A 26,011-nucleotide genomic window follows, 5' to 3' on the forward strand; every position below is an offset into this window, starting at 1 on the left:
CTCAGCATTCCTACCTCTTCTCCATAGGAGCCAAACTTTTGCCTTGTTTTAGCTTGGTGTTTTGCTGGGAGAGTGTTTCTTGTCCCTTCCACAAAGGTAGGAGTCCTCTGATGGTTGTGGTATAAGTTCCTGAGCCTGCATTACTTCCTGCCCTTCTAGCAGCAATGGATCTTTATTTGTGTCCTAGAGGTGACAGTGTGCTGCTTCCCTTGCTGTGCCTAAAGGCTTTTCCTTATGTGGAAGAAAGGGCAGGGCAGGAGGTGTGGAGTGTTGTGTCATTCTTGTAGCGTATGCTGTTCCGCTCCTGCATGCTTGCATCCCTGAGGGAGACTGTTCTCCTGTCTGTCCCCCAATCTTTCTTGTATGGGAGACCTTTGGAGAAGACTCTGCACGTGTGTGTGAACTCCGCTTACGTCTGGAGCTTCCACTGGTTCTGTAAGGGCAGGCTGTCTCACATGTACCTTTAGCTGTTAAAGCGTTAGTTGATTTCTTACCTGCTTGTGTGGTAACTGGCGGCTGTGCATTCTGTGATCTGTGGCAGCAGCTAAGCCAGTGCTCTCCTCAAGAAAAGTTAGGATTTTGTGGTTTATTGGCCTTTCGGATTGGTAGGGTAGGAGGGATACCCTTTTCAAATCCTTGGTGGATATTTAAGTTTTAAAATTAATGGCATTTAAAAATATTCTTACTTATTATCTTTATTACTTAATAAATCTGTCCAGTATTGAAGGAGAGGTTTTAAAATCTCCCACTCTAGTTCTTCATGCACGCGCACACACACACACACACACACACACACACACACATACACATATATATATGCTATATGTATTATATAATACATATGCATTTTGGTGAAAAGTTAGTTAAGTTTTTTAATTATTTTTTAAAAATATACATAACCTAAAACTGGCCATTTTGATCATTTTTTATTGAAACATAATTAACATACAATGTTATATTAGTTTTAGGTATACAGCATACTGATTCAACAATTCTGTACATGACTTACTACTCACCACGATAAATATAGTCACTACCACTGTGCAACTTTACTACAATATTATTGACTATATTCCCCATGCTGTACTTTTTATCTCCATGACTTATTTTATAACTGGAAGTTTGTGCATTTTTAGTATTTTTAAACTTCTGTTTTCTCCCTGTTAGATCTTCTTCATGAATGTATTTTTTATTACTATATAATATTCTGCTTTATTCTGTTTAGTGCATTCAGCCATTAATTTAATTCTTGTCTGATATTGACACTATTGCCTTTCTTTGTCTACCCGTTTAAAGTCATTTTTTTATCATTTTGTTTTATCTTTTGTAATCACATGTAGCTAGATTATATTTCATAATGCAATATTACAATCTCTCATTTAATGAGGAATTTAATTCCTTCATATTTAGCATAATAGCTGATAGAACTGATTTCATTCTTGTTGTCTTTCTTTATTCTCATTACTTATTTTATATTGTTGTAACTTATTTTTAAATTTTCCTTATTTTGCGGTCTGTTCAAGTCATTGTTCGTTCCTTTCTTTCTTCTGATTACTATGTTATATTCTTTTTCATTAGTGATTTGCTTACTCTTTCCCTCTTTCACAATCAGATGGATATGATTTTTTTTGTCTGATGCCTAGAGCTCAACTATGTTTTCCCACAAAAACACACAATTTCTTCTACAAGATGTCCCATTTCCCCTTTCCTTCCCTCCGCCCATCGCCCACCTTCACCCCAGCAGCTTTTGGGATGCTTTTGCCTTCCTGCCATCCTTCCCCAACAGCCCTTAAGTTTGGATGAAATGGTGTGTTATTTAATAGAATTTCTTTTAAGAGTATATCCCCGTTGGTTGAGGAGTTGTTAGTTAGAGCCTATATGATCTAACTCTGTTAGTTGTTAATTTTGTGTGTATACACACCAGCTCCTCCTTTTCTTCTGCCATCTTCTTTCCTTTGCTCTGGTTCGTTTGTTTAGTTAGAGACTTTTTTGTGATTCTTTTTCTCATCACCATGTGGATAATATGCTCTTTGAATCTGTGTATATCATCAGGTAGCTCTCCTTCCACCTGACTGTAAAGGACTTCCTGCTGGGTAAGTGATTTTCAGGTTATTGCATTTCTCTTTCAACTCATTGTATAAACATATTTAGTTGGAAAATCGTGTTTCTTTTTTCACTCTTAAAAGTGTGTTTTGTTGTTGTTGTTGTTATTTTTTTTTTGAGTGCTCTACTTGAATGTCCTTAAATTCCCTTATGCAGTTAAGGTATTTCTCTTAATGATTCTGCCTCCTGTAGAAGTTCTATTTTACAGAGTATGGTTCTCATTTTTCTGCCTGATTGTTCTCTCTCAGCCAGCTGGGCCCCTTTGTTTAGGCAGTCTGCCTTGGTTGTTTTGTCAAAGCCTAAGAACGGTAATTAGAGAGCCCTCTGTGATGTCAGCCCTTCCCTATAGGCAAGGGGTCTCTCTCACCATGAGCCTGCCCGGGCAGATAGGTTGTCAGTTCCCTGTTCCTTTGCTCTCTTGTCTCCTTGGACTTTCCTGGACTGCTGAGCATGGAAAGACTGTGGGCTGTGGCCCCCTCCCCCATCTCTGACTTTCAAACGTTTCTCAGCATTCCGTAGTTTCCGGTCCTCAGCCCTCTTCTGCTGTTTTCCACTTTATTACTAAGTCCACTGGAGAGAATGCCTCACACCAGTACCTTGCCAGAGCCTAAGGCTTCACTTACGTCCCGTTGACTGTACATGCTAGTGGCAGTTGTTTTGCTCAAAAGATGAAAGTAGCTTAGGGTTGAGTTAAGGGGAAGGTGGTGCGTACAGGTCAGCACATACTCAGAATCTCTTCTTCCTCACAGTTCTCCTGCATTTCCCATTTCGTATTTATTTTATAAGGGACTCATTTCATAAAGAATGATTCTGTTATGTCTTGGGCACTGGTGTGTTTCTTTTCCTTGACATTCGCTATATCAGCTGAGAGTAATAGGGACAACTATAGGAATCTGAACCTTGGGGATTAAGTTCTCCCTATAATAAGAAGTTGGCACTTAGGCATTTACTGCTATCAGTTCAGTGGCTTAAAGTGTTGGGGTGGAAGTCTTTGTGTCCTCTTGGCCTCATGATGGCTGCTTTAGCCCCAGCTATCATGCTTTTATTATCAGTGGGGAGAGAGAGGAAGTAACCAAGGCCCAAGGGTATTCTTGACAGCTGACTTAGCTCTCATTTAAGAGCCTTTGTGGTAGGTTCATACAATGATCTTTGCTTGCATATTGTTAGCTCTCTTCCCTATCTAAATGGGAAGCTGGTGAGTATAGTTTTTCTACCTATGTATATTAGTACCCTCAACAAAAGGTCAGCATTCTAGTACTAAGGAGTATGGATATAGCAAGGCAACTTGCCTCTGCTCAGTCACAGTGGGGAAAGAAGATTAGATATTTTTCATCCTGAACTTTTTAGAAACATACTGTGTTGAAGGCCTAATTGTACTATAAGAACAACACATGAACAGGAGTGTAACCTGGAAATATAATTATGTTCTAAGTGGGGACCCTAGACTCCTTCTGTGAAAAATTATTATTATTTCACATGTGAATGACTCAACTGCAGATTGACTCACTTTAATATAATTTATTTCATCAATATGTATATATTTTTTTATTCACTGAGGCATTTCAAAGTAAATTACAGACATTATGACGATTTTTTTCCCTCAATATTTCTGTGGAGGACATTCTCTTAAATAGACATAATATCATTTTAACATCCAGCAAAAATAACAGTAATTTCCTAATGTCATCTAATTCCAGCCCATACTCAAACTACTCCAGTTGTCTCCAAAGTGTTTTTATAGCTGTTTGTTTTGAACCAGGATCTAATCAGGGACCACCTATTACATTTGGTTAGGTCTTTCAAATCTTTTAACAGTCTCCCTTTTCCCATTCCCCTTTCTGAAGAAATTAAGCTAATTGTAGAGTATCTCACAATCCGAATTTATCTGATTGTTTTCCCAGGACTTTATTTAATGTGTTTCTCTATCTTCTGTATTTCTTTGAGTCTGGAAGCGGGGTATAGATTATTTTACCATTTTTTTGTTTTTTTGTTTTTTTGTTTTTTTTTTTTTGTTAAATGAAGTGACATACCTCAGGATACTTTTGACATTGTAGTAAATAGTGCCGTTTTAAGCAGTGGGAATTGCACGAAGTGTCCACCTCCCTCTCATCTGTGTTTTAACCGCGTGCTTTCTTCCTAGGAAGCACAGATCTTCCCAGGTGCTGGGTGAGAGACAGGGCAAGGGGGAAGAGGTCTGGGTGTGTTCCCTTGCCCTTTCGCCCTTGGAGGTGCCTGGAGAATTCAGCAAACACCCCTCTTACATTCCTATGGCAGACACTGGGGAATGAAGGGCTAGGTTGGTTTACTAAAGACTGCATTTTGGCAGGGGGTGTATAAGGTCTGGTTTTCCCACTGTTAGTAATGCCAACACTGTTAGTAATTTTTCCATTTAAAGGGACTTGTGCTTAATAACTAATCTGTGAGCTGACACTGTATAAGTACCTATTTCACTATCAACCTTTTACCTAATGGTCTTAGCCATTATCCATTGATAATCCTTGCCTGAATCAGTTACGTTATTAGAAATTTAAAAATGGTGATTCATTCAAATAAACAGTTCTCCTTTATTTATAAATTATCATTCCTCTGTAAAGAAGAGCTTTCCCTCATTATTTGCTGTTATCTGGTTGTCATGAACTAGGGTATTATTGAAAAGGTAGGGCAAAATGTTAGTTCTTTCTCTCTATTAATTTTAACAAGTTGTTACCCTCTAATGAAGGCAAACAAGGTTTAATTTTCTCAGACAGTCATTAAGAATTTACCAATGTGTTTTAATCAGTTACACTTTGGTTCTCTTTGATTCTCAAATTGTTCTCTTTGATTCTCAGATTTGGTCTTTGGAGGCTGCTCTTTCTAGTAGAATTCAAGACCTGGAAGGAATCTTATAAATCAGCTACCCCAAATCCCTAAGTTTTATAAGTGAGGAAACTGAAGTTCAGAAGTTTGTGACATCTTATTTTTTTTTTTAATGTTTATTTTTGAGACAGAGAGAGACAGAGCATGAATGGGGGAGGGTCAGAGAGAGGGAGACACAGAATCTGAAGCAGGCTCCAGCCTCTGAGCTGTCAGCACAGAGCCTGATGCGGGGCTCGAGCTCACGGAGTATGAGATCTGACCTGAGCCGAAATCAGATGCTTACCCGAGGAGCCACCCAGGCACCCCTGTGACATCCTATTTTAATGGCAGAGCAGGGATTAGGATTGGGATCTCTTGAAGTCTCAGCTACTGCTTTTCCCACTGTTCTAAGAGAGATATTTGCAGTAAATCTTGCTTTCAACTTCTTACTAATACAAGCAAAATGAGAAGAAATAGCCCATATTCGTAATCATACATTTTTTTGTCTATTAAAAGTTATTGTTGGAGCTTCTAGGTGGCTCAGTCGGTTAAGCGTCCGACTTTGGCTCAGGTCATGATCTCACAGTTCGTGAGTTCAAGCCCTGAGTCAGGCTGTGTGCTGACAGCTCAGAGCCTGGAGCCTGCTTCTGATTCTGTGTCTCCCTCTCTCTCTACCCCTACCCCACTCATACTCTGACTCTCTCTCTCTCAAAATAAGTAAATATAAAAAAAAAAATTAAAAGTTTTTGTAGAGTCCAGTGGGCGGCAAATTGAATAGATTAATTATCTGCTTTATTTAGAAGCAACAAAGAAGCACCATTGTAGGCTGGGCATTGGACCAGTCTGAGAGGTGAGTTTGCCTTGGAAAATTTGCTGTCTACAGGTTGAATTTGTCTTGCAGTCACATTTTATTTGATCCTCAGAGTTTTGAAAACTTGGAATTCATTGCCAGCATAGAAAAGTAGTCATTTCGTGTATGCATTTGAGTTGTCAGCTTCTCTAAAAAATTTGCGGATACTTAGCAACATTAGGTTCCTGTTGTGATATAGCAACACTCAGTTGGAGTGGAAAAGCTTACGTGGGCATGCCCTTCCAGCTTGCCTCCAAATCACTTCCCAATGTGTCCTTTACATTTTTGTTGTTGGATGTCTGATGTTCTGCTGCTTTCCTGCCTGACCTTGTGAGCATTGGAGATAGTGACCCCTGAAAGAGCTTGAAGTGAAGAATTCTAGGAAAATTCTTGCAATGAAGGTAACATCAGTAATGTAGGCATACGTGTACAGCAAGAAAATGGAGCTGACAGTTTTCTTTTTGCTAATGAGATCTTCAGGAGCTTAATCACAGAGAGTAAAACCAGTGATGACAGGAAGTCGGCTCAAAAATTTTGAAATTCTCAAGAAGATAGTTTGAAATATTGCTTTCCTTCCTGTCATTAGTTATGAATCCCACATATGTATATATATGCATATGTATATATAATTTGTATTATCATGAATCATATGAAAAATTTTCACTTCACAGGTTGGAAATGGTCAAATATTGGCAATTTCATGTGGTTCAACTAAAAGAAAAGTAATCACATATATATGGGGTGTGTACCCCAAATCGTCCTTTCAGAGGTGTGTTTTACCCAAGCAGGTTTGAAGCCCACTGAGGTAGAAGAGGCTTACTCTTAGGTTAGAATTCCCATGGGAAATGGTTAGCAAATAAAGCAGGATATGCAATAAAATTATAATTATAAGAAAGTGCTGTTTGCATAGTAGAAACAACAAGGAACACGGAGTTAGAGAAGGGGTGGATAGCAGTTGCTAAGATCCTTAGGGGAAAGCTTCAGAGTGAGAGGTAGTCTAGTAAGTACAAAATTTTCATCTAAAGTCAAATATAAATTGTTTTAATTATCTGCAGTGTTTCATACCACAAGTACTATGGATAATTAAGAGTTGGCTATTTACAGGAATCTCATATGATCTTGGGGCACCTGGGTGGCTCAGTTGGTTGAGCCTTCGACTCTTGATTTCAAATCAGATCATGATCCCAGGATCATGGGATTGAGCCCCGTGTCGGGCTCTGTACTGAGCATGAAGCCTGCTTGGGATTCTCTCTCTCTCTCTTTCTCTCTCTATTTCTCTCTCTGTTTCTCTCCCCTGCTTGCATGTGTGCTCTCTGTCTCTAAAATAAAAAACAAAAAGAGTTGGCTATTTACATTTTTGTAATCTTTTTTAAAAAAAGTTTTTTTTTACATTTATTTATTTTTGAGAGAGAGACAGAGAGAGACAGAGAGCGAGCGGGGGAGGGCCAGAGAGAGAAGGAGACACAGAATCTGAAGCAGGCTTCAGGCTCTGAGAGCGCTGTCAGCACAGAGCCTGACACGGAGCTCGCACCTACAAACCATCCGTTCATGACCTGAGCCGAAGTCAGATGCTTAACCAACTGAGCCACCCAGATGCCGCTACATTTTTGTAATCTTTCAGCTATAGAAACTCAGGTTTATTTGATCGGATCATGCTAACATACTCACGGCATACTTACATATTTACCTCTCCTATGTATGTTTTTGTGTCAGTGTTTTTCAGACTGGATAGCAAGCCATTAGTGAGCTGTGAGATTAACTTATTGGGTGAGAACCAGTATTTTTTTGTAAAGTAGAGTATAAAATGTTGGAGTGTGTTGTACAGAGTAAGGGTAGTATTGTTTCAAGAAATTTATATTTTAGTTTTATATCTGTGTTTCTGTGTGTATGTGTGAATATGCCAAGCTGAGATGCAAAACGTATTTCCTACTATGGCTTGAAGAAAAACCAGAAAGCCATATTATCATAGTTTGATAATTGAGTTTATGATAGAGTTCACTATTAATAGTGAGGCTTTAAATTCGGAGTCCTGATTCTTATTTTGAATTTTCAGAGCATTAAGTCTTTTAATAATCTTGTTAGACATGCATCCAAGCAGTCTTTTAAACTGATTTCCAGTACATTTACCTGGGTTTCTATGTCTCCTCTTCAGTCCTTTGAACACTGCTGAATTGATGGATTCAGGTTTTTTTTCCTCCAAATTTGTACTGCAGAGAGAAGCTGACTGGCTAGGTCAGCTGCATCAGAAACTGTGTACTTAGATTATTACCTTCTGCAATGGTTGGTAAACACTAATACATGACTAGACGGAGTGAAAAGATGAATGAACTACATGCATTAATACCAAATCCTCAAAGTTATTACCAAAAGCACACCTTATTTTTTGGTCTGTCTTCCAGATTGGCTTTAACATCAGTCTGTCAGTTTCTTCATTCAGTTCAGCAGTCAATGTATTGAGTGATGCATGAGCAAGGCATGGCCCACATGGCTGCTGAATGTTGTAGCTAATGGAAAGTGAGAAGGGAGGTGTGAGCCAGCCTGGGCATTGGGTCATGCAGTCATTGTCAGGGTTTTGAGTGGTGGTGTGGTGGAGTGGACAGTGCCTGAGCAGAATAAACCGCTGGTGCCTAATCCCTTCTCTGATCTTCACTAGGTGATTGACCTTAATCAAACAAGTTATTTAAACTGTTTGATTCTCAGTGTCCTCCATTGTTAAATGGGGAAATTCCCACATAGGATTATTTGGTGTGTGGCACATAGTAGTTCAGTATATATCAGTTCCCCTCCCCTCTTCTTTCATTTCTAATACAGCTTTTCTTAACTGCCATTAAATACTGGTAAGTTCCCACGTTGAGGTGAAAAACGATTAGTTTTTAAAAGAAAGCATCTTTGGCGCTGTTGTGTCTGCCTGAGAAGTGATGCTAGTATGAAGTGGCTAGTGAGGTCTGGAAGGATTGGGGAAGCAGGGCTGGCTTCCAGCCTCTGAAATTTGCTCACTGAACTTTATATCACTATGTTATAAATATACATTTTTCTTTTTTTTTAATGTTTATTTTTGATAGACAGAGCACAAGTGGGGGAGGGGCAGAGAGAGAGAGAGAGAGAGAGAGAGAGAGAGAGAGACACAGAATCTGAAGCAGGTCCAGGCTCTGAGCTGTCAGCACAAGAGCCTGACATGGGGCTCGAACCCACAAACCATGGGATCATGACCTGAGCCAAAGTTGGAAGCTTAACTGACTGAACCACCCAGGTGCCTGTTATTATAAATAACAGTCTCCCTGTGTCTTTGGTGTGTTTGTGCTTGGGTTATTTAGGATTATAATCTTGATGTGAGCAATATGTGTAGCTATTTTCTTTCTTTTTTTTTTTTTTTGTCCTTAAGTTAACATTCAAGAATAGGTCTTCCGGCCTCTGCCTTTTTTTTTTTTTTTCTTTTTGTAGGTTTTCAGGATCTCATTTCTTTGTTTGTAAGATGAGGGGCTGGGTTAGTGAGTTGTAATTCTTTTAAGCTTTAACCTTTTACTATTTCCAGAGTTAGGTTTTCTGTTGTTCATTAAGTAATTTATATTCCTCGAAACATTGCTTTGGTGGTTGTTTTTCCCTCCAGCAGCATTTATCAAAAGTTCTCCTGGAGATTTTGTTGGGTTTTTCTTCCCCTTAAGAAGGGATGGTTCTACTGAAGAATAGGCACAGGCAGATTTGGGGGACTCTCACAGAGGCTCTATGTTTTCTTTGCACACATTTCTACAGACTGGCTGGCTGGACAAACTCAACTGCACTCCAAGTCTCTCCAGCCTGCTTTGGTTGCCTTAGTTGAGAAAACAATGTCTCTTACCCTGGAACCTGCCTCACGAGTAAGTGCAGGGGCCAGCCACCTGTGCTTCACCCCTAGGAACTTGTCAAAATGCAGCTCCCCACACCCAACTCCCAGAGTCTGATTTGAGTTAGCCCAGGATTCTGAATTTGGAACAAGCATCGCTCTTGATTCTCATGCCAGGTGGGCTTCAAAGCTTGCACTTTGAGAAACGTGTGCACAGTGTGCTGCCTTGGCTGTTTGAGAGATTGGCGGGGCAATTTAAACTTTATTTATGAACAGTCTTCCTCTGAGAATGCCAAGCCTACTTCCTTCTTGTTCATAATTGGGATGAATTTATGATTTTTATGGAAACCAGGTGATTTTCTGCCTGGTGGGCTTGTCTCTCAAGGCAGGCAAAACTCAGTGCTTGTCATTTTAAGACCACTTGCCAGAGACAAGAAGACCACTTGTCAGAATTTGAATGTTGTGCAATTTAACCCTTTTATGTTGGCTCCTGTGTTGTGGATTCAGGCTGTGAAGCTAAAACAGATTAAGTTGGATTTTAAATATGTAAATATTTTGTGTTGCGTAAATTGTTTAATACTTTAAATGTGTCTCAATCATTGGGCATGAAGGTTTGGAGAAAAAAAAAATTCCAGAAGAGAAATACATTTATGTTAGTAACTTCATTATTGTACTAACTCCTTTTCAATGTAATCATCACTACCCAGGGTGAAAAGTTTGGACCGTTTGCCGGAGAGAAGAGAATGCCTGAAGACTTGGATGAAAATATGGATTACAGGTTGATGTGGGAGGTGAGGATGTGATTGTTATTTTAAATATTTAATGTTTCTCTTTATACTATTTAGTGCAGTTATGAGACTGAGTTAATAGGCATTGATTCCAGTTGACTAAACACTGGAATGTTTTGATTTTAAAGGACCTGAGTAGTTTGAAAGTTTAGCATTAAAAAATACTGTTGAAATATTGTACTAGACAATTCTTCCAGAACCCTGAAGTTTATGGTTCATCATTGAATATGGAGTTTTCCATACATGGGATGTTTGGATTTTAAATAAGCCTGTTTGTGTGCTGGATTAAGAATTTGATTTCTGTAAACGAAATTATAGTTTTCTTTTAACTTCTATTTCTCTATTGCAGTTCTGATTGCATTGAAACAGTTCTGCACTCCATACTGGAATGAAAAATGCCACTTTAAAATTTACCTCACTTTTAGGAACATATATTTAAAGAACTATGACTCTTAGGCAGTCTTTTGCAATCTGAAATTTCCCTAATGCAGGGATCTGTAATGCCAATGTATGTCTATATATTGTAAGAATTTTCATCTTAGTTTATGCCAATTATATTTGTTGTTGTTCTTTTCTAGTCATTAGAAAAAGAAGGGCTTGAGAAATAGAAAAAGAGAAGTAAAGGTGTAGAGGTTGTTAAAACCTTGGAAAAGAAAACCAGTTCCAAGAATTGTATTTGATGGATTCCATGAGTAGGGTGCCAGCTGAGCTCTGTGGGTGGGGCTGAGAGAAGCGGGATCAGTAAATCGGAAAGGGGTGGGATACTGACATTCAGAGTTACGCGGAAAAAGTCTCTCTGAACATGGATGGATCAGTTCGTGTCTCCAGAGCAACAGAACCAATGGGATGGAGATACATGGTATATATTTTTTGAGGAATTGGTTCACATGATTGTTGGGATGGCAACTTGGAATTTGTAGGGCAGGCTTACAGGCTAGAAACTCAGATAGGAGTTGATGTTGTAGTGTTGAGGCAGAACATCTCTGGCAAACCTCAGTTGGCAGTGAAGGCCTCTGACTGCTTGGCTGAGGGTTGGCCATATGCAGTATTGGCAATAATCTCTGTTACTTACAGTCAACTGATTATAGGTGTTGACCACATCCACAAAATACCTTCACAGCTACACTTAGATTAGTATTTGATAAATAACTGGTTACTATAGCTTAGCTATATACATACATATATATATATATATATATTTTTTTTACTATTAAAAATTTTTTAAAAAATTTTTTGCAATTGAGCACGAGCATGAATGAGCAGGAGAGGGGTAGAGGGAGAGAGAGAGAGAGAGAGGGAATGAGAATCTCAAGCAGGCTCCATGCCTTACACTGGGCTTGATCTCACAACCCTGAGATCATGACCTGAGCTGAAATCAAGAGTCAGATGCTCAACCAACTGAGCCACCCAGGTGCCCCACAAAATGTGTTTTAAATAATCATCCATATTGCTGAAACTGCTACGAGTGGGGAATGGGGTGCTTGAGGAAGAGACTCTTGAAAGGTTTCTACAGTGGGAGATGGAAAATGGAAATTCATAATATAGTCTTCACTATAAGTGGAAAATGTTATTGAATTGCCTAACTTCACATGCTGTTTTAGTTGTTTATTTTTATGAATATAATAATATTTTCAGTGGCTTTTACAATTTTTCTATAAGGTCTTAATTTTCTCAGCAGTTATTTTTTTCTTTTTTTACTGTGACAGTTTTCAGAAATCAAACATCTATGTGACAAATAAAAAAAAGATGACTTACATAATTTTATGAGGTTGTTAATGGCTTTTCATATTTGTCCCCAAAACTTGAGCACAATGGGTTAATGTTTTGCACCATTGGTTGTGAGGCATTGTGAAGCAGATAATGATTGTGATTTTTATTCCTGTACTTGCAGGAAACTTAAGGAGGCTGCATCTGAACTGTTGTACAGTTGGCAGGGAAGCAGTGTAGGTCATCTGGTTTTGCATGACCTATTCCCATGGGTCTTTATTGTCTTTATGTTATTACCTGTTTTCACACAGGTATCCCCTCTCCTCACTGCCGCCCAAACAGCTATAGATTCTATATATTACAGGTTCAGGTAATGTTACATTCACATAGTGATTGCTACTCTCTATTTTATTTTACTTATGATTTAATATTCGGAGTTTGAATAAGTAATATTTGTACTTTTTACACAGTTCAGAAGAGCACTGATGAAGAGTCTCCCCTTCCTCTTTGGGCCTGCTCTTTTTTCACCTGAGACCTTTGATCCATTTAACCCCTTAGTTCCTGTGCCCATCCACTCCTCTGTCTAGTCCTTCCTCCTATTAGTGTGGTTTTCAGTTTGGATCGTCAGCCAGTCCGAGCTGTGCTGCTGGGTGGGGCAGGGCAGGTGGACACCTGTCTCAGTGGTTCACCTTTTGGGGGGGAAACATAAAAAACAATCAACATGTTTTGAATTCTGAAGGTTTACCGCCTGCTAGCTTTAATCCTATTATTTATTAAGTTAACTGAATGAGCAGCTTCCCAGCCTTGAGTCGTTTTTATTATTTTAGCTTTGGAGGTACCAAATTCAGAAGGATCAGAGAGAAAGGAGAATAACTGGTCCTATAATCTTCTTCTCATGGAACCCTTTGAGTCCTCTCAGAGGGAGATAATGAGCCTTCCCTTCGCTGGTGTGCCCTTTGGGACTGGTTATTTAAGTCATTTCTTTTTTTTTTTTTTTTTTTATGAAATTTATTGACAAATTGGTTTCCATACAACACCCAGTGCTCATCCCAAAAGGTGCCCTCCTCAATACCCATCACCCACCCTCTCCTCCCTCCCACCCCCCATCAACCCTCAGTTTGTTCTCAGTTTTTAACAGTCTCTTATGCTTTGGCTCTCTCCCATTCTAACCTCTTTTTTTTTTTTTTTTTCCTTCCCCTCCCCCATGGGTTCCTGTTCAGTTTCTCAGGATCCACATAAGAGTGAAACCATATGGTATCTGTCTTTCTCTGTATGGCTTATTTCACTTAGCATCACACTCTCCAGTTCCATCCACGTTGCTACAAAAGGCCATATTTCATTTTTTCTCATTGCCACGTAATATTCCATTGTGTATATAAACCACAATTTCTTTATCCATTCATCAGTTGATGGACATTTAGGCTCTTTCCATAATTTGGCTATTGTTGAGAGTGCTGCTATGAACATTGGTAAGTCATTTCTATTATGGCCCATAGCTCCAAAGTTAACCACCTGCAGTCCTCAAAACAGGTTGTCCTTCTCAAGCCAACAGTTAACCTGGAATGTGAACCAGATACTTATGATAGTCTGGAAAATGATGTCCTGTGAGAGAGCACGTGGCATCGCTCTTTCTCCGTTTATACTTGCACTTTCCTTATAGTGCCAACAGTTCTGGGGGACAGGGCCAGGAACCCCTAGGTGGCCATGTCATACCAAAGAACTTGGAGGCACCAGTTAGGATTGAGCCTGCTGGTGTGTGTGAGCCCCTGTCAGTTTGGGACTGGTTTAATGGGGTCAGTGGGGAGCATCGATGCCATCTGCTGCAGCCTCCTTCCCTCCCTCCACGGGCACAGCTTGGAGACCTACTGATGTCCACCGCTTCAGAGCTGTCAACAGCACCTCAGCCTCTTTCCGTGTTGGCCGCCAAGATTTGATATTCGGGTCTGAGGAGACTCATCTGTCCTTAAGGTTTCTTGATAACCTCAGGTTTTTGCTTTTCTTTTAGAATTAAGTGCCTTAGTAGAAGAATTCTGTATTTCTTGGGCCTCAGGCCAGTCATAGAGCTTGAGGTTGGAAACCAGTGCCTGACTGACTGTAAATACTTCCTATGGATAATTTAGTGGAACAAGCCACATTGTCTATAGTGTATTCCATTCTGTAGAATAGTCTTTTTATGTACTTTTTTCCAGGTGGTTTCTAGCTTGTGGTATATTTCAGCCTTGCTCAAAGACCAAAATCCATTCTTGTACTGTTGCTAAAACTCTAAATCATCCTTTATTTTTAAATCTTCAAGAGCTTCTTTTTCTCTAATATTTCCTTTGGTGTTTCAAGTCAGTTCAGATACCTCCTCTCCAGGCGCTGGCTTTTATGCTTCCTGCACATACTTTTTAGTTTTGGCACCTATAGAATGCAACACAGATTGTGCATTTTCCTCGCTACCTGCCCAGCTTATTATTCAGATATTCCAAAGTGGCCTCTGGTGAATCTGGTTCTGCTTGAATCCTGCAAACAGCTCTGCTCTTTTTGCAGTGGGTCTTCCCTTCCCTTCCCTTCCCTTCCCTTCCCTTCCCTTCCCTTCGCATCCTCTTCTAATACCTGTAAGAGATTTTTTTTCGAAACTGGCCTGGTAAGTTCTTGAAACTTGGTGTCATCCTGATATTTCCAGTGGAGTCATTCATTCCTGAACTTTGCATCTATTCTGGGATCCGGGAAGGTCTCAACCCCATCCCCTGACTCTCTCCCACTTATGGTAGTCTATGTTTGCCTCTCAGTTTTGAACAGTTCAGTGGGTATTCAGTGGTATGATTTGATGCAGGTTAAGCTAAAATACCATGCCATGGTTCAGTAATATTAGGTGGTGCTCTGGACAAAAAGTTGTTGTCAGCTAGTTAGGAACTCATGTGCAGAATCCCAAATAACCAGGTAAAACCTGGAGAGTTAAGTGAAATATCCAAATTCTGGGTGATCCTTTTTTTTTAATGTTTATTTATTTATTTTGAGAGACAGAGTGTGAGCAAGGGAGGGGCAGAGAGAGAGAGAGAGAGAGAGAGAGAGAGAGAGAGAGTGAGAGAGAGAATCCCAAGCAGGGTCTGTGCTATTAGCATAGAGCCCATCATGGGACTCAATCTCACGAACCTGAGCCCAAATCAAGAGTGGGATGCTTAACTGACTGAGCCACTCAGGTGCCCTTGGGTGACCTTTTTATAAGAGAAACTAAAATCTCTTTTACCTAATTTTTTTAACATTTATTTATTTTGAGAGACAGAGACAAAGCATGAGTGGGGTAGGGGCAGAAAGAGAGGGAGACACAGAATCTGAAGCAGGCTCCAGGCTCTGAGCTGTCAGCACAGAGCCTGACGCGGGGCTCGAACCCACAAACCGTGAGATCATGACCTGAGCCAAAGGTGGACCCTTAACTGACTGAGCCACCCAGGCACCCCCAAATCTATTTTACTTAGATACAAATTGATTTCTTGCTATTAAACCTTAGGAGAAAAGTATCTACAACTTAGTAGAAAAGTAATTTTAGAGCATTAGGAAGACAACGAAACAGGGCTTAAACTTTGCTTTTTAAAAGTCCATGCTCTTACTCTTTTCTTCTATTGTGTTTTTAATTTTAATTTTATTTATTTATTTTTTAATTTACATCCAAGTTAGTTAGCATATAGTGCAATAATGATTTCAGGAGTAGATTCCAGTGATTCATTCCCTATTTATAACAACACCCAGTGCTCATCCCAACAAGTGTCTTCCTTAATGCCCCTTACCCATTTAGCCCATCCCTCCCACCCACAACCCTTCCAGCAACCCTCAGTTTGTTCTCTGTATTTAAAAGTCTTTTATGTTTTAACCCCACTCCTTGTTTTTATATTATTTTTGCCATATGTTGCTGGGCCCACTTCTGGGTTCTCTAGAGCTCTTACTCTTAAGGAGCTTGTGGTCTTGTAAGGGTTTCAGAAGTAACACACTGTAGGATGGACAAAGTATGATGAGCATAGTCAGCTTTACCTGTATTATTATGACTTAATGGCATTTAAAAAGTTTTATATTTGTTTATTTTTCTGAATCTGTTGCCTTGAGGATTGATGAGAACAGCTACATTTTTTATATCAGAGGCTAGTGGCATTACCTAGTGGCATTTACCATCAGAGGACTATTGGTCATTACATTCTACTAGGGAGCTGCATTTCACAAAATGTAAAATATCAAATAATCATAGTTCTTCTAGATTTTTGTTAGCAGAAAAGCTTTTGTACCTCTGGGTAAATAACATGTTTTCTAAAAAATAGCTATAGAAATATGATTATAAGATTTGCAGGTGTTTTGTAAGAATTATTAATCTCCTACAGTTACAGTGAATTATTATTTCAAAATACAGTAAATGTACATACCAGGTGAGCTGGGGCCTGTTCTGTGATTGGTCTTTAAACATGGTTTGTTTTGGGCAACTTCTTTCCCAACCCCCAGGCCTTAGACACTGGTGATGTTTCCTAATTAATAACCCTCTCTCTATCTCTCTTTGGTTCTAATCAAGGAAGAAAGATAGGAGCCAATTGTAGATTAAAATATCTACCTCATTAAGTCAGATAGAGAAAGACAATTACCATATAATTTCACTCCTATGTGGAATTTAAGAAACAAAACATTTGAGCATATGGGAAGGGGAAAAAAAGAGAGAGAGAGAGAGTGAAACAAACAAGAAGAGAATCTTTACAATAGAGAACAAACCTGAGGGTTGATGGAGGGACGTGGGTGGCAGAGGGGCTAAATGGGTGGGTATTAAGGAGGGCACTTGTCATGTTGAGCACTGGGTGTTATATGTAAGTGATGAATCATTAAATTCTACTCTTGGGCATTATTATACTATATGTTAACAAACTAGAATTTAAATAAAAATTTGAAAAAAAAATCTATCTCATTAATGAGCATACAGTGACTCTCTAAGTTCATGGCTCTAGAAAAGCTGGATTGGAGAATGTGATTGGGACCACAGTCAGAGTGAGGACTTTATACTCTGCTTCTTAAATCTTGACCTTTGCACCGGAAGTGTACAAAGTGGGGCCTTTATACTTTGTGTTTTAAATCTTCGCCTTTGCAGGCAACAGTTGGGCCTGCAGTGTAGATTCTCAATATATTTGCCCATTGATTGCATGGAGAATTGTGGCCTGACTCAGACATAGCTTGCAGCATAATCAGAATGGAGGATATGAGAGAGCCTGGAGAGAGACAGACAGGTCTTTAGCCTGTTGTAGAAGGCACATTTTGAGCCTGAGGGAAAGTCTACTTTCTAAAACAAGGAGTTGGTCATTGAGAGGAATGACTGTGAGGGTTTCAACAGTCAAATGAAGGGAAGGAACCATGAAGGAGAGAAACCCAAAGTGACTGTATCTCTAATTTACCTCTCTCATTGAGGAGAAAGTAAGGAAATATGAAGAGGGGGGATTAAGAGTTTTTGACTAAGAATACATATAGAATTAGTTTTTCTCTTTTCTCATACTGAAAAGCAATATAGCCACAAAAATAGGCATAGCAAGTGAATGAAGCATGATAGAATGAGGAAGGATACCAGGGTCAGGAAATATTCAATCTGGCTTTACCCTGAGGATAAAGCAAGGCCCTTATTCTCTTGGGACTTATGTTTCAGTAGGGAAAGTTAGACATAAATCACCCCTACGAAGTAATGCAATGATGGGGTTCCTGGGTGGCTCAGAGCCCCGCATTGGGCACTGTGCTGACAGCTCAGAGACTGGAGCTTGCTTTGGATTCTGTGTCTCCCCCTCTCTCTGCCCCTTCCATGCTCATGCTCTCTCTCTCTCTCTCTCAATAATAAATAAACGTTAAAAAAAAAGAATACAAAGATATGTAGTCATGTGGATATAAAGAAAAAAAAATAGGGCAAGAAAATTTACGTCAGATAAGAGCTTGAACACATTGATAATACTGCTGAGATCTACAAAGACAGATTTGTGTAGGGCCATCAGAACTGTTGTAGCAAGGAGTACTGCAGTGTCTGAGGCTCCAGAGAGGAGAAAACTTGGAGAGGTGAATTGACAACCTGCAGCCTGTTTTCACTTGGGAAAATGGTCAGACTTTTGCTGAGTCTGGATTATGGGCAAGAGGCTGAAAAAATCTGATCTCAGCCCATGTAGAGCTGAGAGTGTTTGAACATAGCAGAATAGGTAGAGCTTTTGGCAGACTTGTGAGGTTGGAGTGACAATGTTGGAGATCTAAAAGAACTAAAAACACTGCTGATTCCTCCTCAAGACATTTGCCAAATTATGAAACTGCGTGGCAGAATGCTAAAGCTAAGCCACACACTTTGGAAAAGCAGAGTGTTCTGCGGTCTCATGTTGCTGAGGAGGGGCCCTCAGTGCACAGTGCTTTCAGTTGGAAGCGCTGGAGGGCTATGAGGTAGGAACTTGGTCAACTGAGGCTGGCTGAAGCCTGCTACAACTGCAACCCAGCCTTGAATCGGCTTATTCCCTAATTAGTTTGTGATGAATACTTTCTACTCTGCCTGGCCAAAGTCAGGGTGAGCCTACTCTGGAGAAACATAGTATCTGGATTCTCTAAAATTTCTTAATATACAGGGTTCAGCACTTAATTAAAAATGACTTGATGCTAAGAGATAGGACCATATGATTAAATCTGAGAGAAAAGCTGGACAATGGAAACTGACAGATGACATATAATGTGTTTCAGATATTGTATTCAGATATTGATTGGAATTAGCAAATGAGGACTTTATTTTTTTACATGTTTGTTTGTTTCTTTATTTAGTGCGAGAACCAGTGGGGAAGGGCAGAGTGAGCCGGAGAGAGGGAATCCCAGGCAGGTTGTACACTCAGCCCGACATGGGGCTCGACCTCATGACCATGAGATCATGACCTGAGCTGAAGTCAAGAGCTGGATGCTTAACCAACTGAGCCACCCAGGTGTGTTGCAAATGAGGACATGATTGGGGCACCTGGGTGGCTTAGTCAATAAAGCATCTGACTTTGGCTCAGGTCATGATCTCACAGCTCGTGAGTTCAAGTCCCATGTTAGGCTCTGTGCTGACACCTCAGAACTTGGAGCCTGCCTCAGATTCTGGCTCCATCTCTCTCTGCCCCTCCCCCTGCTCTCTCTCCCTCTCTCTCTCTCCCTCTCTCTCTCTTTCAAATATAAATAAACATTAAAAAAAAGAAGAAAAATTATAAAATGATCATGACTGATATGTTCTAGCAAATGAAGGTGAAACAGATAAATAACAAGACGGAGAATTTTACACCAAAACTTGATGTGTAAATGTCAAATGGACATTCTAGAAGAGAAAAAATATAATAACTGAAGCTGAGAACTCAGTATTTGAATTATATATATTACAGAGCAAATGACAGGATTAATGAAGAGGAAAAGAAGTTGATAGAAAGATTGAAAATGAAGCATAGGAACTAAAAATCGATACATGAGACAGTGAAAATATATAATGTATCTATAATGTTATGACTTTTTAGCATTTGAAGAGCAAGAAGAAGAAAATGGGACAGAAGGAAATTCGATGACATAATGGCTGAGAATTTTCCAGACCTCTGTATTTTATTTATTTTTTTGTTTAGAACATTTTTTGGTAATGTTTATTTATGAGAGAGAGAGAGAGTGAGAGAGAGACAGAGTATGAGCAGGGGAGGGGCAGAGAGAGAGGGAGACACAAAGTCTGAAGCAGGCTCCAGCTTGTCAGCACAGAGCCTGACGTGGGGCTCCACCTCACAAACCATGAGATCAGTGACTTGAGCCAAAGTCAGACACTTAACTGACTGAGCCACCCAGGTGCCCCACAGAACTCTTTGAAAACATTACCTGAAAAACTGAAGAAACTCTGTGAGCCTTAAAGCAGCATCAATTAAAAAACAAACAAAAAAAAATGAAAAACAACCCACCTACATATACCTTAGTAAAACTGCTGAAAACTAAACCAATCTTAAAAGCAGCCAGGAAAAAAGAAAGAAAGAGAGACCTTACATTCAAAACAGCAACAATCACTCCAAAAGCTGATTTTTAACAGAAAAGATAAAAAGGTAATAAGGATAGTCAACAACTGAATAACATCTTTAAGGTGATAGAAAACAGTTGCCAATCTAGAATTCTATATCTAGCAAAAATATGAAAAGGTGGAGGTGTTCTTTGAGCATCTTCAAATGTGAATATTTCCCTATGTGACTGGTTCTTTGGATTTTTCTCGCAGCATTAGCCCTAACCTTAAGTCTTCACCCTCTGCAAATGAGCAAATCAAGACTACTTCCAAATCCCAGCCAGAGGAAATACTTGCCACTCTGAATTCACTGAAGGGAGGGAAAGAACAATTGGAAGCATTTGCATACACAGATGTGTACATTGGAATAGACTTTACAAAGAATCTAGCGAGGAAATTTTCAAAGTAGAACAAAAGTCTAACAAACTTTGCAAACCATTTGAAAGAGTCATATTTGATCTCCCAGATCCCAAATTTAGGGGTAATTAATGTTCATCAATCATGTGCAAATGACTGCCTTGCTTGTGGATAAGGAGGAAGAGATGCTGAGCTATTTTCTCGAAACTAAAGTGACAGAATTTAAAGATATTGAGTCATATTATAAAATATGTTTTTATTTTGCTGAAAATATTTACTTTAAAATACATTTATCTCAATAAGAGTGGGGAACCAATTTTGGTGTTGACTGAGATCAAATGGGAAGCTAGGAAGGACTTGATGAAATGTTCATGTCAGACACAAAATAAAGTTTTCTTGAAGAGGTACCATCACAAATCTCTGACCTTCTTCCCCTGGTTCACCAATCATTTGGCTGTGGAGCAGGTGAATTAGGAGACTTCATCAAAGATACTATTTAGCCAGATCTATTAAGTGATAGTTTAGCTCCTTATATGGAGGATAGAGAAGGGGAAGGAGAAGAAGCTGACTTCATAATGATGAATAAGACTTGGAAAATATTGATAATGAAGAGGATGAAGATAAAGGGGAAGAAGATGAAAATGGTGATGATGTGGAAGAAGGAGAAAGGTTGAACAGGAAGATAGCTAAAAGAATATGAATAGATTCTAACCTTTCTTTAGTTTCTTAAAATTTTATATTTTCTGGAAGCAAGTTGCCATCTCCTATTTTTTCCTTTTGTGCTCAATTGCTTTGTTCTAATCTTTATGATATGATTCTCTACTTATTTTGTGGGAAACAATCAATGGGAAAAAATGTATCTATTTCGGATTCAAGTTACTTATCCCTTTTTGTCTCAAAAATGTGAATGCAGTGATGTGGATGTAACATCGCCATGCACTATGGGAGAGAAGAAAATTTGTTCCGTTTGCTCCACTGGAAGCTTGAAGATTGCTCATCCTTATGCTTAAAATCCTTGACTTTGACTTCCTTTTCCTAAAGGGCTAGGAGATTACACTATGTCTCTGTATAAATATGGACATTTAGCATTATCACCATATACAAGCATTTTGTTAAATAAAAAAATATGTATAATAAAATGGAATTATATTAAACAGGGAAAGGACAGGTTTGAGATGTTTGGGTATTTTAGTGTTAAAAGGAGAGAGAATGAGAAGAAGCAAATTTGAAAATATAATGGCATTAGGTGGATATTTAGACACATGGCTTGTCCTTGGGTATGCTTAATTAAAGTTTAATATTATAGCTTTAAAGTAAAATTTTCTTCCAATGATGAGTTCTAACACTTGATGAAGAATCACCCAAATTGTATAAAATTTTTTGGAATTGATGCTTTTTGTTATACTTTTGTTCCTGTTTATTTATAAATTTTGTTTTTCTTTCATGGAAAAGGAAAGAAAATAGCTCTAAATCTTAAAAGTATATATATAGATTTCCTTGTTACAGTAAAACTAAATGAATGTATAAAGAATTTGATGCTTTTCACTTAGAACAGGTAAATTTCAGGCCTTCCAAATCTGATTTGCTTAGTAAGTAGTATTGCCAATAAAATTAAAGGGAAATAAAGATGTGTTCAGACAAGAAAAATCCAGCAGATCTGCACCAAAGAAATACTAAAATGAGGTAGCTCTTCTGGGAGAAAGAAAAATGAATTCTGATGGAAACATGGAAATGCAGAATGGAGTGAAAGCAACAGAGGATAAATATATGGGTGGATAAATATAAATGTGGATGGTACTAAATAATTATAATAATGTTTTATGTGTTTGTAAATATATACAATTTATATAGTGATAAGAACAATTCGAAAGGCAGGAGGGAAACAAAGGGAATTTAAGAGTTCCAAAGTTCTAGCATCATCAAGTAAATTTAACTAAATTATCTAAAATAATAGTAAAGGATTATTTTAACTAACAAGTTAATTAAAGGAAAAAGATTGGATAATAAAAGAATTTTACTAATGTAAAAATCAGGCATGAAGTGAGAAAAAAGAAACAACTGGGTCATACATAAAGTATATATGTATGTATGTATATTTCATACACTAGAATATATATACATACATACATACATATATACATACATATATATGTATGTATGTATATATATTTCAACTGTAAAAGCAAAAGCTGAAAGAACTAGCAATAGAAATAGACACAATCCTAATGGAAGACTTAAACACATTCTACTCAGTTGCAGAGAGAGTAAGCAGGAAGATAAAACTGGAAAGTATAGAGAGATAATTTATGGGTGCCCTAAGTGACATACATAAAACATTACTCAGTGACAGTTGATCAAATAAGCCATGGAAAATTTACCACAATTAATCATATGCATAAAGCAGAAGTTAGTAGATGAAAAATGAAAAATCGGGTAACAGTAAAATTAAGAACTGTTCACTAGAACATACCATAAAGAGAAGGAAAAACACATCACAATCACAAAGGGGAAGAAATTTGTAATGATTAGTCTGAAAAAGGATTTATATCCTGAATATATTTATAATTTGATTAAAAAAATAAAAAGAAAAATGGACAAACACTTGAATAGGCACTTCACACAAGAAGATATTCAAATGGCTAATAAATATGAAGTGATGGTCAGCTTCATTAGTCATCTTGGAAATGCAAACCGAAAACATAGTGAGATGCCATGATATATTCAACAGAATGATTAAAATTAAAAATATAATGTCAAACATTTGCAAGGATTGTCTGAAATTCATTTACACCGATGCTGGATTTTTATTTATTTTTTTTTACTTTCTAAAAGTTTATTTATTTATTTATTTTGAGAGAGAGAGAGAGAGAGAGAGAGAGAGGGAGAGAGGAAACACATGCAAGCAGGGGAGGGGCAGAGAGAGAGAGGGAGAGAGAGAATCCCAAGCAGAGTCCAGGCTGTCAGCACAGAGCCTGATGTGGGGCTCAATCCCATGAACCATGAGATCATGACCTGAACTGAAATCAAGAGTCAGATGCTAAACTGACTGAGCCTCCCAAGGCGCCTCTGATACTAGGTTTTTACATCAGCATTTAAAAACCATTTAGTGGTATTGTAGTAGAGCTGAATATGATACAATGTGGCAATTCCATCAGGCATATTCCCTGCAGAAACATGTTCAAATATTTACTAGAAGTCTTGTATAAGAATTTTCTTAGCAGCTTGATGAGTTATTTCTGAAACTGGAAATAACCCAAATGTCCACCTGTAAGTAAATGGCCAAATGATTCCAGTATATTATAAAGTTTTATGCTACAACTGTCCTTAACAATAGGGTTGAATCTCAAAAAAACAACATTGAAAGAAGCAGGAGACAAAGTACTTACTGCATGATTTTGTTTACATAAATTTCAAAAACATGTAAGGCTAATTTATGAAATTATAAATCATGACTGCAGTTTCTCATTGTGAGCATGGTGACTGGGAGCAGGGACCTGGGAAGGCATCTGGGTGCGGTTTCTGGATCTGCCTGCTCCTCATACTGGTGTGTTTACTTTGTGAGATTCATTGAGCTGTACGCTTAAAGTTTCTGCATTTTCTTTCTTTTTCTTTTTCTTTGTTTTGTATTTGCATTACACTTCAACAAAATGTTTACTTTAAGAAATAGAACAGAACAGTGAGCTAAAATGCGAAGCTCCTGAGTTTCTACTTTCTCACTCTAGCAGGGCTGGCAAGCTGTGCTGAGATCCGAACATGGAGAGTGCAGTCACATGAAGAGCACCTGGGTCAAGAACCCAGCGAGGAACAGAGATGTCAATGAATATGGGCTGCTCAAAGGCCAGAAACAAAGAAAATAATGAGGCTAGTGTTTACTGCATGAGGGACCAGATGGAGGGCATAGGATTAGAGAGGTAGTTATAGGTTAGATCACACAGTTTATTCCAGCAACGGAAGGATTTGATCAAGAGAATGATATGATCCTTGTCATGTCCTGAGAAGAGCACTGTGTCCGCTGGGTGGAGAACAGACTCTTGGAGGGAGGCATGAGTAGAACTGGGACACCAGGTAGGAAGGAGTCTGTTGCTATAGCAGGAGTGTTGTGCTGGTGGCTTGGACTTGGGCCTTGGCAGTGGAGTTGATGAGAAGTGGTTGGCTTCTGTGTGTATGTTGTTGGAGGTAACTAACACTGATAAGCCTTGCTGATGGATTGTGCGTTGAAAGAAAGAATTCAGAATGACTTTTAAGTGTTTGGCTTGAATCATATGGGTGGAAGGTGGTGAAGGGTTTGAGATAGGGCATGTGGACAATGAGAGTGAGGGGGTGGGGGATGGGTGGATTACTACACTGTAAACTTTGGAAGACCAGGCATTGTCATATTAATCTGTATCCCTTAGGTCTAGCACAGATCTAGAACATAAGTATAATTGAATAAAAGTTCAGTTCCTTTCATAGTATTGAATAAATCATTTATATTCCATAAATATTTTTATCGAGGTATAACTAATACATTATATTAGATTCAGATGTATAAACATAATGATTTGATATTTGTGTATATTGCAAAATGATTACCTTGGTAAGTCTAGTTAACACTGATACTCAATAAACATATTGAATAAATGTATAAACTGTTTCTACCATTGGCATTCTCAGAAAATACATAATTTAAAGTTTAAAAAGAAGAGACTTACTGGTTTCCTTAGTGTTTTACTGTGTTGAGTTTGCCTGCTTTGTAGACATTTTGATTTTCATTGTTGTGAAGTCTTGACTAAACTGGTTTCTAAGGAGCTGATTGGTTGGATTTTAAACTGGACATTCTGTTTAGATGTTTTTTTTTTCTTTCTTTGCAGTTATTTTGTGATTACAGCTGTTCTGATGTTTGGGAACTTGATTCAGCACCAAGTTTCCAATGTGTTTTAGTTTTTGGAAAAAAGTGTTTTCAATTGTTTAAAATCTTTTATTTTTCTTTAATGTTTATGGAAGTTCTTTTAGGTGTTTAGAATAAAGAAGTCTGTCTACCAAATGTTTTTCTCTTGTAGATGATAACATTTTGTCTTAGGTTCCAAATGGAACCACTTAGTGTAGCCATTAGTGGGAGGATACCACCTGGGAAGCCTTGTAGAAATGAATGCTGGGAATCCTGGAACAAATGTCATTCTGCATCCCTTCTGACACTAGTCCTCTAATAAGGGATAAAGTGCAGCAATTGAATGTTATGTGTTTTCTGGGAATTCTACTTCCGGGAGTTTGTTCTGTGGTTGTCTTTTGTCTGCCCTTCACAAGTTGACTCCTACCTGAGCATATCAGCCAACTTATGGCCCTTCAACCAAACCTGAGGTATGCTTAGAACAATGTTGGGAATCCAGGCTGAGTAGTTTGGTTAAAAAGTACCAAAAACTTCAATATCTGTATTGTTATTTTTGCCATACTTGTGATTCTGATCAACTTATAGCACCACAGAAATTTTATCAGATAGTTGCATTTCGCTACAAACAACAGCAACTTCAACTTATTCAAATAATGAGGACATTTCAGTAATA

At 38.5% G+C, this 26,011-nt stretch overlaps 1 protein-coding gene across 4 annotated transcripts in view; it reads left to right on the top strand.

Annotated features, from left to right (window-relative positions):
- PRDM5 (PR/SET domain 5) overlaps window positions 1-26,011 on the top strand; it is a 206,063-nt gene that overhangs the window by 11,423 nt on the left and 168,629 nt on the right. For all 4 annotated transcript variants that reach the window (XM_047857411.1, XM_047857412.1, XM_047857414.1 and 1 more), the window contains exon 2: window positions 10,316-10,399. In XM_047857411.1, the coding sequence (XP_047713367.1) occupies window positions 10,316-10,399 (84 nt within the window). The remainder of the gene's footprint in view (window positions 1-10,315; window positions 10,400-26,011) is intronic.

The sequence above is a fragment of the Prionailurus viverrinus genome, chromosome B1, assembly GCF_022837055.1.
Source record: "Prionailurus viverrinus isolate Anna chromosome B1, UM_Priviv_1.0, whole genome shotgun sequence".
Classification (NCBI taxonomy): domain Eukaryota; kingdom Metazoa; phylum Chordata; class Mammalia; order Carnivora; family Felidae; genus Prionailurus; species Prionailurus viverrinus.